General features: G+C 37.5%; 1 protein-coding gene across 1 annotated transcript in view; it reads left to right on the forward strand.

Moving 5' to 3' along the window:
• Positions 1–18910, forward strand: part of LOC144965959 (uncharacterized) — a 47192-nt gene that overhangs the window by 20282 nt on the left and 8000 nt on the right. Inside the window, exons 10-20 of the mRNA XM_078901868.1 lie at positions 374–493; positions 4137–4208; positions 4511–4561; positions 6299–6363; positions 6848–6994; positions 8187–8388; positions 9708–9754; positions 10078–10119; positions 11480–11660; positions 12822–12957; positions 13296–13402. Coding sequence (XP_078757994.1) covers positions 374–493; positions 4137–4208; positions 4511–4561; positions 6299–6363; positions 6848–6994; positions 8187–8388; positions 9708–9754; positions 10078–10119; positions 11480–11660; positions 12822–12957; positions 13296–13402 — 1170 coding nt within the window. The remainder of the gene's footprint in view (positions 1–373; positions 494–4136; positions 4209–4510; positions 4562–6298; positions 6364–6847; positions 6995–8186; positions 8389–9707; positions 9755–10077; positions 10120–11479; positions 11661–12821; positions 12958–13295; positions 13403–18910) is intronic.

An 18910-nucleotide genomic window follows, 5' to 3' on the forward strand; every position in this document is an offset into this window, starting at 1 on the left:
AATAGATAAACTTTGGCTAAATGGACCTAACAGCTCTGAAGGACTCCTGTTTTTTGGTGATGACTTTTTAACACTACAAAATATCATGGGCCTCAAATTGTTGGATCATTTTTATTGCAAAGATGAAAGCCATTTTAAATCAAGGAACAATTTTTATTTAAGTCATCTTTGCACAGGTATAATTGGAACTAGGCGCTATATATATTCATTATATTATTATTAGTACTATTATTTTCATTCACATGATTTTTACTATTCTTTGAGTGCTTTGCATTTCTCTATTTACTCCCCCAATAATATATTTTAAAATATAAGTTTGTTTAATTCCAATGTTCTTACGATCTGGTTAATGCTTATTTCATATTATTTGCAGATGAAAATTATCTGTGGTGATTTAGAGGGTCTGAACTATGCAATATCCACAACAGTCCAACTCTTGACCTTGTATCGGGAAGACGATGAATCTGGGATTCTTGCCTTGCCGACCATGATGGTTTGTTTTAATTTGATTTTTAACTTATGTCACAGTATAAAAAAATATCGCTGTCTGTCTTTATTATCCCCCTTCAATTCTTTACTAACCTTATATTTGTCAAGTAAGTCAGAACTTTGTCTCTCCTCTCTTTTCATTTATTGATAATCCCTGATAGAAATGAAATAAAATTTCAGTTTTATCTATACTGAAATGCTTTAAGGTCTACTTTTGGAACAGCAATAAACACATTTCAATTTCTCTCATACTTACGTCATTGTCTAAGATTAAGGGAATTGTGTAGCTAGAATGAAAAAAATAATAAATATAGTCAATTTCAAAGTCACTGAAATCAATTCTCTCCACATTTTTGGTTTTTATTGTTTGTATTGATATTTTTATTAATTGAAACACTTGACCAACAAATATAAAGTTACTTAGAAGCATTTCCTAAAATTGAGTAGAACTTTTGCAGTTAAAAGCCAATCTGCCACTTCATTTGTAAAAGACAATCTGCACAAATGACCATCAAAATTTTTTACAAAAGTGTGCATTCCCTACACCACTTTACAAAATACACACGCATGCAACAAATTTAAAAACTAATTAAATGAATTATAGGGAATAAAAGAAAAAACAAAAATACCCAGCAATGTAAAATATTATAGTCTAAATCTATCCATTTTTATGGATTACAGCCAACAGTATCCATAAGAAGTCGATGGTTACAGCACTTGTGACACTCGAATGGAATTTCCAGTGTAGGGAATACACACATGTGTATTTTGTATACTGGTGTAAGGAATACACAGTTCCTTTAATTTTGTTTGTTTGTAATTAAGGCCAGAGCATTATGCTCCAACACATTTTGTTAGCATATATTTGAGTTAACGGGTGATGGAATTACATTTAATTAAAAAAAGGTTTGCAAGTTACTCATATATCTGCCTGTAAAATTAGTTTTGTAATTTTCAGATTTGCCAGAAATGCTCGAGGATAAAAAGTTTTAATTATCTGTACGGAACAATGTTGATCTCCAATTTAAAAAAAAGAATATATATTATTATTATTATTATTATTATTATTATTATTATTATTATTATTATTATTATTATTATTATTATTATTATTATTATTATTATTATTATTATTATTAATATTATTATTATTATTATTATTATTATTATTATTATTATTATTATTATTATTATTATTATTATTATTATTATTATTATTATTATTTTACATTGAACTTGAACTATTCGCTCTTATTCGTGCGGCTATGTGGTCTAGTGGTATGACACCCGCTTTCGGATCGGAAGGTCCTGGGTTCGAGCCTCGCGCTTGGCGCATAGTTGAGTCCTTGGAAAAGGCTCTTTACTCAAATTCTCTCACCGTACTTGCAAATCAATAATATTCCTACAAAAATGGAAGTGGACACAGGATCTGCTGTTTCAGTGATGACGAAGAGAGACTTCACAAAAACATTCAAAACCTTCCCAAATTTGGAAAAGACAGCTGTTCATCTGAAAACATACACAGGTGAAACCATTATTCCACTGGGAAAAATTTCAGTTCATGTAGAACTCAACAATCAGAAGAAAATACTTCCACTCCTTATACTTGACAAAGGCAGCAATCCTATTTTGGGAAGAGACTGGTGGCCTGCTATTGACAAACAAATCGAGGCAACTACAAAAGGGTGCCCTGGTTGTGCTTCAGTTCAACCTGATCCACCGAAAGCTCCTCTTCACCCATTGCACTGGCCCGACAAGCCATGGCAAAGAATTCAAATAGACTTCGCGGGACCATTCATGGGATTAATTTTCTAGTGGTCGTCGACGCCCATTCCAAATGGGCCGAAATAATACCGACATCCAACGCCACATCCATTTCAACAATCAATATATTGAGCAATCTTTTTGCAAAATTTGGTTTACCTGAACAGCTCGTATCTGACAACGGTGTGCAGTTCACATCCAATGAATTCAAATCCTTCACAAAGGTCAATGGAATCAAGCACACCCTTAGCACACCCTACCACCCAGCAACCAACGGGCTGGCTGAGTGAATGGTCCAAACTTTCAAACAAGCTATGAAAGCTTCAAAAGATTAGAAGGGTACCATCCATACCAAACTGGCAAGATTCCTGTTTGCTTATAGGAATGCACCACACACCACAACAAACGAGAGCCCAGCATCACTTATGTTTGGCAGACATCTGCGAACTCACCTAGACATCATTCGACCAAGCATTCATACAAGAGTATCTTCATGTCAAGACCGTCAGCTTCGTACTCACTCTTCTGCCAACACCAGGAACTTCGACAACGGAGACATGTCCTGGTCCGAGACTACCGCGGACACCAACGATGGCAACACGGCGTAATACATGCCCAAATGGGAACACGCACCTTTGAAGTCAAAACAGCTCCTGGAGCCATATGGAGACGACAGTCCGACCAAATTGTTCACACAAACACCCCTGCAATCACAAATAAACCAGCACCGGCACCACTATTGGACATCATCCCAAACTTCAGAACGACAGAGATACCAACCATGGTTCAAACAACCCCAGCGAATGACCGAGATCCAAATTCTACGCGGTCACATGTCGAGGTCCCGCCCTCACCACATAGAGAATTCCCAAATTCTCTAACTCTCTCTGACAACATGTCACAGAGAACGCAATCTCAAAACAATCACAACACTACAAGTGCACCTTACACTACGAGAAGTGGTCGCAACGTGAGAAAACCAAACAAATTCACACTGTAGGCATGGCCATTTATAAGCCTTAAGCTTGACTATAATATTGGAAGAAATATTCGTGACGTTACGACCACAAACACAAAAACACTTTGCATCTACACAGCCGCATGAAGTAGACACTAGTTAAGACTATTAGAGTCCATTACTGTGTTTTCTTTTATCATTATGAACTGTTGACCACTTCAACTAGTTTAGTACTACACAGAAGAAACACTTTTTCTTACTCATCATTGATATACGAGATAATTTTTTTTTTTCATTTACTCTTAATTAATCATTTAAGCTGTATAAAACAAATGTAAGAATGAATGAACCATTATGTAGACCAAAACGAGCGAAAGTATAATAGCTCATTTTTTTTACATCATCTAATTTTTTTTAAGGGGGAGATTGTGGGATACCTGAGTACCCAAATATCAGTATTCGATTACGTTATTTCAAGAATAAAAAAGAATCACTTCGATTCCAAAATGGCTGACTATTGTTGACGTTTTCTACTTAACAAATTATCATTAGCAATCTACAATACACCACAGTACTCAGGTGTAAAATGAGTACCTGGCCGTTAACAGCTTTGTCTTTGTCCAAAAAATTGTAATATCGCCTAACAGGCGTCATGTCCTGTCCTACATGTTAAATGTTGCTGTTGACCAGGGACCCCTTGTAAAGCGCTTTGAGCACATTTAGTGGATATTGCGCTATATAAAGCTCAATTTATTATTAGTAGTGACTTAGTACTTTCTTCATATACAATTAAAAAATTTTCCTATTCAAGTTAAAATTCAAATTTAATTTCATTGAAATAAGACACAAAAAAGTATTTTCCCATCCTGAATGAATCTATTTACATTTCTTTGACACATTTGACAAATATATTGTTTTCCCCCAGATTGAAGACTTCCCAGACTTACCTTACAGAGGCGTTCTATTGGATGTATCACAGGGAAGAATCCTGACCACTGTGAGTATCTAGGTCTAGGTAGTGTGATAGGAAGGTTAATACTATTACGTCTGATGCTTTGATGTATAAAAATATTGATCAATGTAGAGTGCAATAACTTCTAAACAAAATAATAAAGCATGATAAGTAATGAGGAATATTTTTTCCTCAATCCATTCTTCAACAGACAACAAAGTCAATATATAATGTCAATATAGTGTTGGTTCGAAAATATTGTACAATAAAAGGGCTGGGTAAAACTGCATTCATTTTAATTTATGCCTTTTTATAATTTTCATGTTAACATTTTCTTTCATCAACAGGAATCCCTGGAGGAACACATCAACATCCTGTCGTTGCTCAAATTTAACCAGGTTTGGTCATTTTATTTCTTTTATCCTAGACTACATTGAAAGTTTTTTTGTTTTTTTTGTTGTTGTCGGTTAAATTCTTTCTTTATTCTATTGCAAATTATGAAGGAGAGCCAAAAGTCAAGACAGGACTCAGATTGTAAGATTTTGTACGGCTGTAGAAATGGCTTATTTGTACAAAATGAGTTACAGTCTTTTTGTATAAGACTCCAATACATTCTGATATTTTTAAAAAAAATGCATCCCCTGTTGTGAGAAATATCATGAAGGCACCAGACCACTCTTTTGTTTTTTATTTTAACCTAATTGAAAGTGCAACTTAAAAAGGAAACAACAATTCTAGTTGCTGTTCCACTTTGTCTTTCAATTTAATTTTTGCAAATTTTAAAAACTTTTCAATTATTGAAAAAGAGAAATTCTAGTGATTCTATCTGAAGTCAAATCTGTTGCTGGTCGAGGTAATTAATCATCCCTTGATTGTAGGTTTCTAATTTACTGATTTTCCTGGATGGGGATCCTGACCTCCCATAGTGGGCAGGGAGGTACATACTGTGTCTTCTATCCCCTTATATCTGTTTTCCAACATGCTTTCTGTCTTTGTCTTGGAATGAGATTACTTGGTTTTGTCCTGGCCCTGGCCGGAGTCCTGGCTGGGAGGGAAACAGTCAAATGCATAGATATTTTTTTGGGAGATGATATTTTTTTCCTTGTAAACATCTCTCTGTTATGTATTATCTTATTTTTTTAATGTATGAATGTAAGCATTGAGGTATTCCTCCTTGTTGATTTTGTGCTTGTGTCGGATGACTTATAGGTGATCTCAACTAAGTACATTGAAGGTATGCTCTTGGAATCTACATCTGATCCCTTTTTGTTCCTAGTTCCCCCTTTGTCTTACTTTCTCTTGGTTTCTTTAATTGTAATTCTAGAACTTTTTACTATCCCATTTTCTTCCTTTTTACTGGCGCTGATATGACCTTAATGTGTTGCAAGCGCCGTAAAACCCTTAAAAACAAACAAACATTACTGATTTTCCAGCCTTAGTTGGGCAATGGATCTCCTCTGTACATTGATTTGTGACTAAGGTAAAAGGGTACTTAATTACATTTTAAAAAAGATTCTGTGCATTTTTTTTGTTGTTGTTGTGCTTATCTCAATACAAACGTTTATTATAACCCTAAAGATATGGGAATAGAAGGAACAATATTGACGTCACTCAGCTCTTTGTTAATAATTTTAGACAGCCTGTTAGTGATAAGTTCTCACTAAATTATTACAATCAGACTATAAATGTTAAAGGTTACACACAGTTTTGTGTGTTTGTATATTAAGTTTGTCTGGCAGGTGTTGTGCTTTACTTGAACGCATAGCACCAATATTATGAAACTATTATAAACAAATAGGCAAATTAGGATTTGTCACGATGGAATTGAATACAGGGTGAGGGAGACATGCTGATTATATTCTCTTTACTATTTTGGACTGTGGGACCCTGGATTTTATATTATTATTCATAGCACACATGTATGAATATTGAAAGCCAAAGTAATTTTATATTAATGCAATGCATCTCATAGTTCAAATGTTATTTTATTTTCATTCAGTTTTGCCAATTCTCAGAAATGCATTCTGATATCAATAATAAATTAATTTAATCTCTTATGGTTATTTTCTCATACCCCACCCTTACCTTCTCCCTTCTCCCCCCACCCCCACTATCACTCTCTTCATGATTTCTAGATATACTTGTACACCCGGTTTCAATCCAATTTGCCCCCTCAATGGCAGTGTGCATACTCCAGAAGGTAAAGCTGTAATGTTTTCTTGGTAATCCATTTAGATAAATAGAAAATAAGCAATGTATTTCATGCAAAACATTTCAATGCTTTTTCAGTATGCCCAAAGCAAATTTCCATGTTTCTGGGTGCCGGCCTTGTCTTACCCTTGTGTGCAGGCGAAGTTATAGTGGTGCTCTCTTTGTTATTCTCGCCCCCTTCCTCCCTCCCGCCTTGAGGCCAAAAATGTAGGACGAGACTTTTATAATAATTTCTTTTGACAAAGACAGTTCTGTCCCTAGCCAGATGCACATTTTACACCTTAGTATTATAAGAAAGTGTGAATAAAGAACCTTTTGTACGGTTCCACTTTGAGCTGCCCACAGCATGATTCGAACCTTTTACCTATAGGTCGGGGCCAAGTCCGACACAACAAGACCACAAAACTGCTCAACTGTAAGAGTTATAAAAATAAATGAAATTTCAATCTTGTCTTTTCTTTTCTTTTTTTAAGTGAAGTGCTGCACTTGTCTGATTATTGCGATGTGCGCCACATGCAGCTTATTCCCCTTGTAGAAGTTGGACCAAAGGTTCAGTTTGAAGACCTCAATAAACTCTACCCTGTATTCCAGGATTTCCTCGCCTGTTTTGCAAGTCCAGAGTAAGTTGAATGGGTAGGGAACAGGCTTGAAAATATTCTGTTATTTTTGTTGTTTTTTTGGGGGTTTTTTATGAATGGTTACAATGGTGGTAATTATTAATATGAATCAAGTTTTTTTGACAAACGAAGCACACAACGTTTAAAGATCTTACGAAATCAACACATAAAAGATACAGAAACGTTTGAATGTATTTTTATCATACCAATTATAGATTTAAAGTAAAGAACCTATTTTATATTTTATTAGGAGGGAAATATTTTAGTCACTTCACTGCAAGGCTAATTGTCTTTCAACTTTTTGTTTATATCCTTTCAATGCAATTTCCAGTGTTGCAACTTGCTATTACCTTAAATACTTAAATCTTGATTTTAGTGTCACAAACTCCTTTAAATTGAACCATTAAAATGCGAATAAAATATAGAAGGATTGTTATGTAGTTATTTTACGGTTTGTTAAAAAAATGGTTTAAATTGTCATTTTAACTGTTTATCTATCCAAAAGTAAAAAAGTTTTTTTTTTTTTTAAAATTTCTTTTCAGTAAATTATAATTTAATATCTTCGATACTCATTTTATGTCATTCGTACCTAGTCAATCCAAAAACCAAATCCCCAAATAAATTTCCAGGTTATAAAAGTGTTTCGATCTCGTCAACAATGCACAAAGTTACAAAAAATAAAAATCAGGAAAGAATTGTAAATTTTTAACTCATTTTGTAAACCTTTGTTAAGCTTGATGATCATTGTTAATTAGTATCTCAATTTCATTCCAAGTTTTCTTGTAATAATGAGGTAAATGCTAGGTGCAGACACTCTATAAAATGTTCACTTTAATAGTTTATTTTTCACATTGGTAAGATCTGCATCATTTATATTCCTATTGTCCTGGAAGCTACCGAATCCAGGATATCATTTCACACAGTACAAGTTGCCTTTTTGGCATACTTTGTGTGCTTGGAATTCATGACATTCTAGACAAGAATGGCTAATTGTTTTGCTTTAATGCTTCTTTCTTTCTTTCATTTTGGTTTTAATTAATTCATTTTTTATCCATCTGCTTTGTTGTTTTCTTTTTGGCACCGTGATTCACAACTATTCAGATTTATTTTCCATCCATGCCTGCTTTGCAATTTTTTATTTGATTCAACAACACTTTTTCTTCCCATATCCCCTCACTCCTCCCACTTCTCTCAGATTTGTGAGTGTCGGTCCAAGGCTCAGCAGTTTTCTTATTGAAGCCACGGAGGACAGTCTGAGTGCCGGTGATGTTTTACGATACTTACCACTTGAATCATCCCAGACATTACAACTGTGCGGCTATCCTCTCCATGACCTTAACACTGGTCTACTTCAACGTCTGCCTCCGGGTCTTGTGTTTGCAGAATATTCTGTCAAGGTACGAGCATGCAATTCACTTCTTTCTTTCATTCATAGGCCTTGAACTTACGGACAGCAAGGAAATGTTACTCTTTGCCAAATTGCATTCTTACAAGTACCCATCAATATTTATACGTATTTCAAACAAAACCATCCAGTCAATTTTCAATTATATATTTTGGTGGAGTATAAATTAACCTTGAAATGGTTTTGCTTTTTGTTGTTTAAATTTATTTATTTTTGTTTTTTGTCTGTCACTCCAACCCATTTCTGTCTATGAAGGTTGCTAAAGGGGAATACATTTTGTGACCAGAACAGGACAGATACATAATTGTTGAAAGTTTTGGGGGTGATGCAGATGAAGTTCTACTGCATTATGCGATGAACTTTCTACATTGTACATTTTGTATTTTATAATTCATTTACTTGAATGTCCTATCATTTTATAAAAATAGATAAATCTGAACATTTATGTAGCACATTTCGACAGATTCACAATACTCTATACACATAACAATGCTTCATTTGCTTCTCCAGGAGGCCCTATGCAAACCAATGCTCCATATACAATTTACCTGTCATGTGTCCTTTATGTATTTGAACTCTAGCAATATCTATCACTGCCTGTATCCAGTCATTCATTTCACCTATGAGTCAAGTAGTGTTAACGGCTTTCCCAAGGACACACTGTTTATGCACTCCTGTCAGTAACCTGGTCACTGAGCATGCACAATAATGCTTGATTTTGTTGTACTATGAGACACTTAATGCTGGGCCACTGGTGCTTTATGCATGGCATATTGTCGTGAATGTCGAATATGTGCATCTTCAGTAAAACTCAGTCTGAGTCAGTTGATTTATTTGAAGAAGAAGACAAGTAAGAAGCACAAGTTTAAGAGAAGACGTTGGATAATCAAAATCAACAGTATAGGGATAAGGAAAACTGAAAGGATTTTAAATAGAGAGATCATACATTCATGTATACATTGCAATATGACGTTAATGGTCCACAATGGATTGATAATGCACATGTATATGCTTTATATCTCACTTTGGTTCTATAGCCTAGATGAAGCAGAAAACCCATGATCAGAAATATAAAGTCTTTAGTTTGTTCGATTGGGGGGGGGGGGGGGGGGGGGGGGTTGCTTTCGATTTAATTTTTTTTTTAGCATTTTAACATATTATGATCATTCCCAACAAGGCAGATTTAGCAGACGTTTTCAACAATATAATCTATACTGAGGCTGGTTACATATGTGCATGGATATAAATTATATAAAGCGGTCTGAATTTGCTATGCAATATTCTAGGAATATTTCTTACATTCCCATTCAGGCTGATCATGATTATTCCAAGTGTTGTTTACCACTAGAGGAACTTGGGTAAGTGTTTCTCTTGTAGGATATAGATGATGTCAGGGATGACTATTGTCTTCTTGGATTGTCCTGGAAGTTTGAAGTAATAAAGTATCTCTCGGGGTGAATATTGAAATTTACTTTTGTCCCTGAAGAAAAAAATTGATAGGGTTTTTATATTATGAAAATTTATATATATAATATATTTTTTGTTTGTCTGTTTTCTTTTGATTCATATTGATGAACTTTGAACACTGGTAGTATTGCAAGAAAAAGTTTCATTGAAGAATTATATATAGCGCTTAGAAATTTGAAAATAACCCTTTATACTTTTTGTCTGTCTTTTCCAGAATGAATTATTTTGTGTTTCCTGGCACAGCTGCATGGAACAGGTAAATACATTTGTATTGAATGCACAGGGCTATGTAATTTTTTTCAACAGAAATGAATTTTTTAACTTAAACCTCTCCCTTTTTTCCGTGGAGCTACAATAAGAAATGGTGAAACCACATAATGGTTTAGATTTATAGTGTGCCACACATTCCTTCATCTGGAGGGCTCTGCGTGCATAACAAAATTGAGCCCTAACACATTATCTAGAACAATGCAATCTTACCCATAATTAAAGGAAAGCCTGTCTGAATAAAGATGTCTTCAATCGCTGCTCAAAATCCTCTAGTGAAGATGGTAAATGTATTTCATATGGTAGAGAATTCCACAGTCTTGGACCAAGATGCTGAAATGCACATTCACCAGCCTTCACTCTACAGCGTAATGTTTTCAGTTGGAGGTCGTTCGTCGATTGAAGCGATCGCTGTGGGACATATTGTTCAACGAGATTGGAGAGCTATTTTTGCGACAAGCCTTCCAAGCACTTGAACTCAATGGTAACTGATTTGTATTGATTGCATTGGCTCACTGGCAGCCAATGCAGCTATTGGAGTAAATCAGGAGATGCAGTTTTCCTGCACTGCTGTTCTCTTGGGCACAAGAGGCAGGTCTTCAGTTATTTCATGCGATACCACAGAAAATTCATTTCCACATAAAATTATTTATTTAAAAGACAAGCATGTTCATGATGGGGGAAGGAATGGGGGGGGGGGGGCTCTTGATAGTTCAGTTTGTAGAACACTCACTTCACAATCAAAGGGACCAAGATTGTTCCCGGGTGCAGTTGAGATTTTTTCTGACCTCCCTGTCTACCCTGCAGTGATTAGGCGGCCGGGTCTGTTAGATCTGGTGGAAAGGACTTTTCTATAGACTAGCGCCCTATCCAAAGAGTAGCCAGCAATTTCTATTGTCTGTTTCACACTATAGAAACCTGGCTAAACTCCAGCTCCAAGAGCCTTATGGCTCTGAAGGACTACTTTTATGCTGCAGTAAGGAAAGCCAAAGTGGTCACTGGTTTAGAATAATAAGTAATCTCAACTTCTGAAGAAAAAAAGAGAAAATGTGATGCAATTTTAATCTGTGTCAAAAAGAGCAACAGTCCCGATGTGCCATCCTGTAGAACAAAAGCCTTTCCTTTAACTTTAAATCTTCTTTTTTTTGTGTCTGGCATTGTGTCAAGCAGTTTACCTCTGGTAGCAAGCCATTGTCTGTTCATTTAACACCTCAGAAGCCAATATATACTCAGCAGGCCTTGTTGTTTTAAAATAAAAACTATTACTATTTTTCTTTATCGCTCTTTATTTTAGTTTTAAAAATTTTCTTTTGTATAATAGAAATACTTTTTATACCATCATATTTCAGTCTGGCAGGGTGTCCAGAGGCAGCAACATGCAACATCATGTCGTCTGTCCAGGGTAATGACGGTGCTCTGGGCATGGTGGTTTGTGATTGGTCAGGCAAGGGACATCTCAATCATTATCCATTCTCATGGCCCGGATATGTCACAGCAGCTGGAATCTCGTGGAATAAAACAACACCCAAGGTGATTTTTATCTCGAAGAGGTCACATTTTCTAACAGCTCAGTTGATAGAGTACTTGACTAACATACAAATGGTTTCTTCATCTCTTTTCATTTGTTTTCAATGTCTGATGTCTTATGTCTTGTCCACAAAAGCGCTTTTTTTAAAACCCTTAGAATACCATTGTTCTCAAAACAAACCTGTGCCAGCATCAACTCTTTTGAACTTTTCTTTTGGACGAATCATAAACTTTACAGCTAAGTGATGCTGATTCATTGATATTTCTTTTTCTTCCTCCCATGATTTGGTCCGGGGCTGTTTCATAGCTACCCCCTATACGCTGTCTGGGGACCATCCACGCTGGAGTGTTTGCCTTTTGGTGCTTGACAATCCCTCCTGGGATTAGTATTTAATCTTAACTTCCTTATGAAAAAGGAGTAATACAATCACAAAATTTGCAACCAGAACACTGCTTCCGTGATATATATATATTTTTTCATTCCTCTTCCTACAAATATAACACTGCTTTTTCGACTGCCAATGTCTAACCAAGTAGTAAGTGAAAAGAAAATGAAAAGAAACCCAGTCACCCATTCATTGCTGATTGAACAGTTTGGTGGTGTAAAAACCTTATAGACCTATGGCCAACCATTGTGTATTTACATCAGTATGTAAGTGTGCTAACCATAACACCAGTCACACTGACTTCCAAAATAAAATTAATAAAAAATGGTGTATAAAACTACTACGAATGAATTTAAAATATTTGTCAAATAAATTAAACCTTGCTTTTTCATTTTGTAATGTTTACTTTTTTAGATTGTAATCCACAGTATGCATATGACAAAAATATTGGTGTCATCTTCTTGACAGAAATGCTCTTTATGTATATTTGTGTGTCACTGAGTTACAGCTGGACGGTCTTGGACCCACATGCCCTGAGGGAAGGAATTTACACTCATTTTCCTTATTCTATTGCAGATGGACATTAGGTTTGGATGTCACTAGAGTAAAGTTGCATTATCTGAAATTTATACTTATGTGTGACACAGGCTGCATGTCTGTATTTGTACATCGTTCTATTATCAAGAGAGATAATAAAACATTGTTAAGCTCTTAGAGCTCGGTATTTTCTTTAAATCAACACTATATGAATGCAATCTTTTTTCATCTGTGTGGTCAGGAGACTGTAGAGAAATCCCTGTCAGCATTGTTAGATCACCATATATTCCAAGACAATGCTGGCGTACTGGGAGGTCTGTTGCTGGAATTGGGGAGTGCTGAGACCTACGCCATCAAGAGATCTCGTAACCAACCAGGTATTACCGGTCATAATCCTCATGTCCCGACCTTATTTAGATTTTCTACTGTTAATATTTAACCCCCACCCCCCGTAAAAATGGAAAACTAAAACTGTTGACGGAAGTACCTTTTTCATTTTAATGTGCTTGATTTTATGATTGATAATTAAAATTGAAACCTTACAACAATGATTGTTTTAACCCATCAAAATCTAGGCAACGATGTGCAATGTATTGCCATGGCTGCTCTCGAGTCAGTGTTATTTATTTTTTTATTGTTTTATTTTGACAATTTAGTAACTAGTGAGTTGAAAGTAAAACACTTACAAAATTTTCGTTTTTAAAAAAAATTTCAGGGGAAGACAACTCTGATCTCCCCGAGGAACTTGGATCAGTCCTTTATCGATTCCTGACCCACCCCGATGGTGTACCCTTGGAGTTCTTATCTACAGACACACTTCAAGTGAGTCAGACATATTTACATTTATATAGGGGATTTTTCCATATTTTCTCCATGCTAAAAACGTTTATCAATGCTTTATAGATAGTATGCAGATGACGTCACTCAGGCCTTTGTTATTGTTTTTGCCATCCGCGTTTGTGAGTTGTTCTCACTAAACTGTATTAACCAGACTATAAAAGTTCATGGTTACACAGAGTATGTGTGTTGATCCGTTATACTTTCGGATGGCAATGTTGTGAACTCCTTGGCCAAGCGCATTCTATCTATATAATCCTCCAGCTGGCCATATGGAACCAAATTTCCATTACGACAGTACAAATCACCTGTTAAGAGTATAGCAGAAATGGCTTCCTCTGTTGCTAATGATGTCACACTTGACTTTTGACCTAAGGTTGTAAGTTCGAGTCCTACTGTGGATGGTGCAAGTTTGAAAAGACTCTTTATTTATATTTTCTCACCATACTCAGGTAGTAACACCATTGTTTCTGTTGAAAAGAATCATTATAGTTCGTTACAGGCTGCATGTCTCGTCTGACATATTCAATGTTGCTGTCAGCTTGGGAGCTCTTGTAAAGAACTTTAAGCATATTTGGTGGATCTTGTGTTATATGAAAGCTGAAGTTTTTGTGTTTTTTTGTATAAATAAAATAAAATTCCCTTTATTAGGGTAAATCCTTAGGGTAAGTTTGTCTCGAAGGTCTATTCTAGACTGGAATAACCCAGGCATCTGCCGCAGTGCAGTGCCACAAATTGAGCTAGAGCAAGGTGACATGCTCAAGGCCACACAGCGCAGTGGGTATTCGAACTCGGTACCTCTAAGGTACGAATTAAAGGCAGGACCGCTGAGCCACACTGTCCCATAAATGCTTACTTTGATGATTAAAGACTTAGTTCATGAATAATGAAATAATTGGATACTCCTAAATCATATCTATTGGTACAATCAGATAGATCATCTAGGATTTTGATCCCATTCGCTCACTTAACTTCTGCAGTCTTGGTTGTTTACCTCGTTCTGACACCATTGTGGTTGTTAGTAAGTTCTAGATTGACATAACGTTTGAAGCTGCTTTTATTTTGATGGAGATGGATGGCATTGAATGTTAAGCATCCCACTGGTGGATGCCAGATAAGTTTGGTCCCGAATTCAACTTCCATCACTGCTAAAGGTTTTTATCCTCTATTGTCTTCTGGCACTACTCTAGGTCAGGCAGAGAGAAAATGAGTAAGAAATAAACATTCCAAAATATCTGCTCTCTCTTGGTTGCGGGCCCCCATAAAATATGGATAAGAAAGCAAAGCAATGATGCAATTTATTCATCTAACGAAAGAGTGAAAATGGAAAGGCTTCGTATGGGAACAAAACAGACAATGGACGTTTCGGGTACAAACCCTTCGTCAGCACAACAATACACAAATAAACGTGGAAAACAAATAAAATATAATGAAAAATAACTTGTATCGTCTGTACTCAATGGTGGTTGCAGTATGAATGAAATGTTAGCGTGGCGTGGGTAGAGGATAGGGTGCCCCAGGGGGGTGATCTAATTGATAAGCAAAGGTCAGCGTCAGGGAACAGAACTTTCCAGACTATAATGGAAGATAAAAGACATATGGTAGTAGTATGAGTAGTAGTAGTAGTAGTAGTAGTAGTAGTAGTAGTAGTAGTAGTAGTAGTAGTAGTAGTAGTAGTGTAGTAGTAGTAGTAGTATTTGTAGTAGTAGTAGTTGTAGTAGTAGTAGTAGTAGTAGTAGTAGTAGTAGTAGTAGTAGAACGCTGTAGTGGAACAGTAGGGGGGGGGGGGGGGGTGGGAGGGGGCGAGGGTGAAAGGGTCACGGCGGAGGTGGGGGGGGGGGGGGTTTGTTGGATGAGCGAAGGTCGAATCTTCGCGAAGGAACGATGCGATAGTAAAGTGGAATACACCAATAAATAGATAGATGGATAGGCGGAGGTAGTAGAGAGGGGGGGAAGATAAGAGAGAGAGAGAGAGGAGGGAGAGGAGAAGAGGGAGGAGGGGGAGGGAAAGGGGGGAGGAGGAAGGAGGAGGAGAGAGAGAGGAGAGAGAGAGAAGAGAGAGGTGGGAGGAGAGAGGTGGAGAGGAGAGGCGAGTAAACAGCGAGTGATAGCTGGGTCATATGTATATTAATGGATGAAAAAGTGGATGATTGGACACATGAGAGAGAGCTAGGAAGGTAGATGACTATGAATCGGTGGATAATCAGTATATAAGATAGTAGCTAGCTAGTAGATAGATAGAGTAGATAGATGATAGATAGATAGATATAGATAGATAGATAGATAGATAGATAGATAGATAGATAGTAGTAGAAAATATGTAGTGTTAGTAGTATTATACAGTAGAGTAGAGTAGTAGTGTAGTAGTAGTAGTGTGGTAGTGTAGTAGTAGTAGTAGTAGTAGTAGTAGTAGTAGTAGTAGTAGCAGTAGTAGTAGTAGTAGTAGAGTAGTAGTAGCAGTAGTAGTAATAGTAGTAGTAGTAGTAGTAGTAGTAGTAGTAGTAGTAGTAGTAGTAGTAGTAGTAGTACTCTCTCTCTCTCTCTCTCTCTCTCTCTTTCTTTCTTTCTTTCTTTCTTTGTTCCCCCCCCCTCCCTCTTTCTCCCTCCCCCCTCTCTCTCTCTCTCTGATTCCCCTCTCTACCGGTCCGCCTCAAACCACCCCCCCCCCCCCCCCCCCCCGCCCCTTTTTTCTTTATTTTTTAAAATTTTTTTTTTAATTTTTATTTTCTTTTTTTTTTCTTTTATTAATTTCTCTCTCTCTCTCTCTCTCTCTCTCTCTCTCTCTCTCTCTCTCTCTCTCTCTCTCTCTCTCTCTCTCTCTCTCTCCCTTCTCTCCCTCTTTTCTGACCATCTACCTATCTATCTGCCTATCCATCTATCTATTTATTGGTGTATTCCACTTTACTATCGCATCGTTCCTTCGCGAAGATTCGACCTTCGCTCATCCAACAAACCCCCCCCCCCCCACCTCCGCCGTGACCCTTTCACCTCGCCCCCTCCACCCCCCCCCCCTACTGTTCCACTACAGCGTTCTACTACTACTACTATACTACTACTACTACTACTACTACTACTACTACTACTACTACTACTACTACTAACTACTACTACTACTACAACGACTACTACTACAACTACTACTACTACTACTACTACTACTACTACTACTACTACTACTACTATACTACTACTACTACTACTACTACTACTACTTACTACTACTACTCCAATATGTCTTTTATTCTCCATTATAGTCTGGAAAGTTCTGTTCCCTGATGCTGACCTTTGCTTATCAATTAGATCACCCCCTGGGGCACCCTATCCTCTACCCACGCCACGCTAACATTTCATTCATACTGCAACCACCATTGAGTACAGACGATACAAGTTATTTTTCATTATATTTTATTTGTTTTCCACGTTTATTTGTGTATTGTTGTGCTGACGAAGGGTTTGTACCCGAAACGTCCATTGTCTGTTTTGTTCCCATACGAAGCCTTTCCATTTTCACTCTTTCGTTAGTATTTTACGATCACCGGCTTCAGGCAGCCCTTACCGTTTTCTACTTTTCCGTTTTGATTCATTTGAGTTTTTTCGTTGATTCACTTGAATTATACTTCTGCTGCCATACCGTGTTTTTGGACCGTCCCCATCCGTGTTACCTAGTACTTTACGTAGGTATAGTGTTTATTTCTGTTTTATTTGTACTGCTATATGTTGCACTTTTTAAATATACTTTTCAGTTTATCATTCTAGTTTTATCCAACATTGCACTATCATCACCTTTTCATTACTCTCATATTTATATATTTATTTACACTCTTCTCCCCTACCAGTCTACCTCTTTTAGCACACTACCCCCCCCCCCTCTCCTTATCATTTACATCTCAGCATTATTTTTCACCACACCCACGTTTTCAACCACTACCTCTCTCTTACCACAGTCTATCCCTCCCTTCCTTTCTCTCATTCACTCGCCTCTCCAGTTTACCTATACTTATTGATTACCTTACTCATCCTTTTAGCCTTTCGCCCTCTTTCCCTATTTTCACCATGCCTCATACATCTCCCAAGCAATCCTTGCGCTCTTCCTTACGGGACATTCGTACGTTTCTTTCCTCTTTCCCTATCCACCTATCTCAAGTAGGCTACACTCTCGCCCACGCCACCCTCTATAAAACTCGAGCTAGCAGCCACTTGAATTTCTTAATGTACTGCCTTAGGAAACGCACGGCCCTAAAGGATTCGTTTCACATTTCCACCCTTCTTTAGGCTCTCTAACCTCATCCCAGTTCTCCCAGTTTCTGGAATTAGAATCCAAGTGTGCCATGCAACGACTTAGACTTACTACAGACATCCTTCGCAAACAGATATCCAAATTAACACACACCATCGACACATCCTCCACATGCTTGAGGCATCGTACTTATCATAATCATTTACTTTACAAAGCCATTAGGTTATTCATACATTTATGTAATCAACATTACCATGCATGCTTAAATTATGTCAAAACCAGTAAAATAGATGCTCTCTTTCCTAACAGAATTACACATCTTGACGATAACCTCCCTTCCCATTCGGCAACACTCCCATCGGTGGATTCACCCATTGAACCTTCCTCTGGCCCCACTGCTCTTAATGGCACCCATAACCAGCCAGTCACCATTGGTGGTTTGGGAGTCCCTCCAACAGCCGGGGACCAGTCTGGAAGCGATCAATTCACCCCACCCACCAGCGAACCCACCCACGTGATGGATAATGTTGGAGCTATCCCCCCAGTAGGAACCACAACAACCACCGGCTGGTGGTTTCTGTCCCCCCGACCATCCAGTTGAGCAGTGCAGAGGAATCGGTCTTAAGGAAAGGTCTCAAGTTCATCCCACTGCGAAGAACGTCCGACCAGTCCCGCATTGAGTCGGACGTACGTCGCTTCATGCGTATTTTACGCTTGAAGTATCACTTCAAAGATGATGAACGTGACCATGACTATGACCGTGACCCTGAGGATCCGTTTGCCGCTTTCTCACGACGTAAAAGAAACTGGACTCCTAGTCCTGGCAAGTCCCCTACACTCGACCTGTTTATCCAGACTTGTCTTAGACAGATAGAGGCACTACGACCCACACCTATCAAGAGGTCTAACCTCACCGTCTTGAATGGGCTGCCGTACGATCACTTAGATCACGTCGTGATATAGTGATCAAAGCGGCTGATAAAGGAGGGGCCGTAGTTGTTTGGACGCTGAGCTCTATAGAGCTGAGGGCCACAGGCAATTGAGTGACCAGATATTTTATGAGAAAGTGACTTCGGACCCAACACTTGCTAACAACACCAGAGTCCACCAGACAATCCAGTCTTTGATATCGCAGGGAGAATTACCTAGTAGAGCAGAGGTCCTTAAACACGACCCCAGCGACCTAGGTAATCATGTTTTTACATGCTCCCTAAGATACACAAGATCCGGGAATTGTCTGACACTCCACCTGGAAG

This window comes from Berghia stephanieae, chromosome 1 (genome assembly GCF_034508935.2).
Source record: "Berghia stephanieae isolate SIO BIC M18660-M18661 chromosome 1, UCSD_Bste_1.3, whole genome shotgun sequence".
Taxonomy (NCBI): Eukaryota; Metazoa; Mollusca; class Gastropoda; order Nudibranchia; family Aeolidiidae; genus Berghia; species Berghia stephanieae.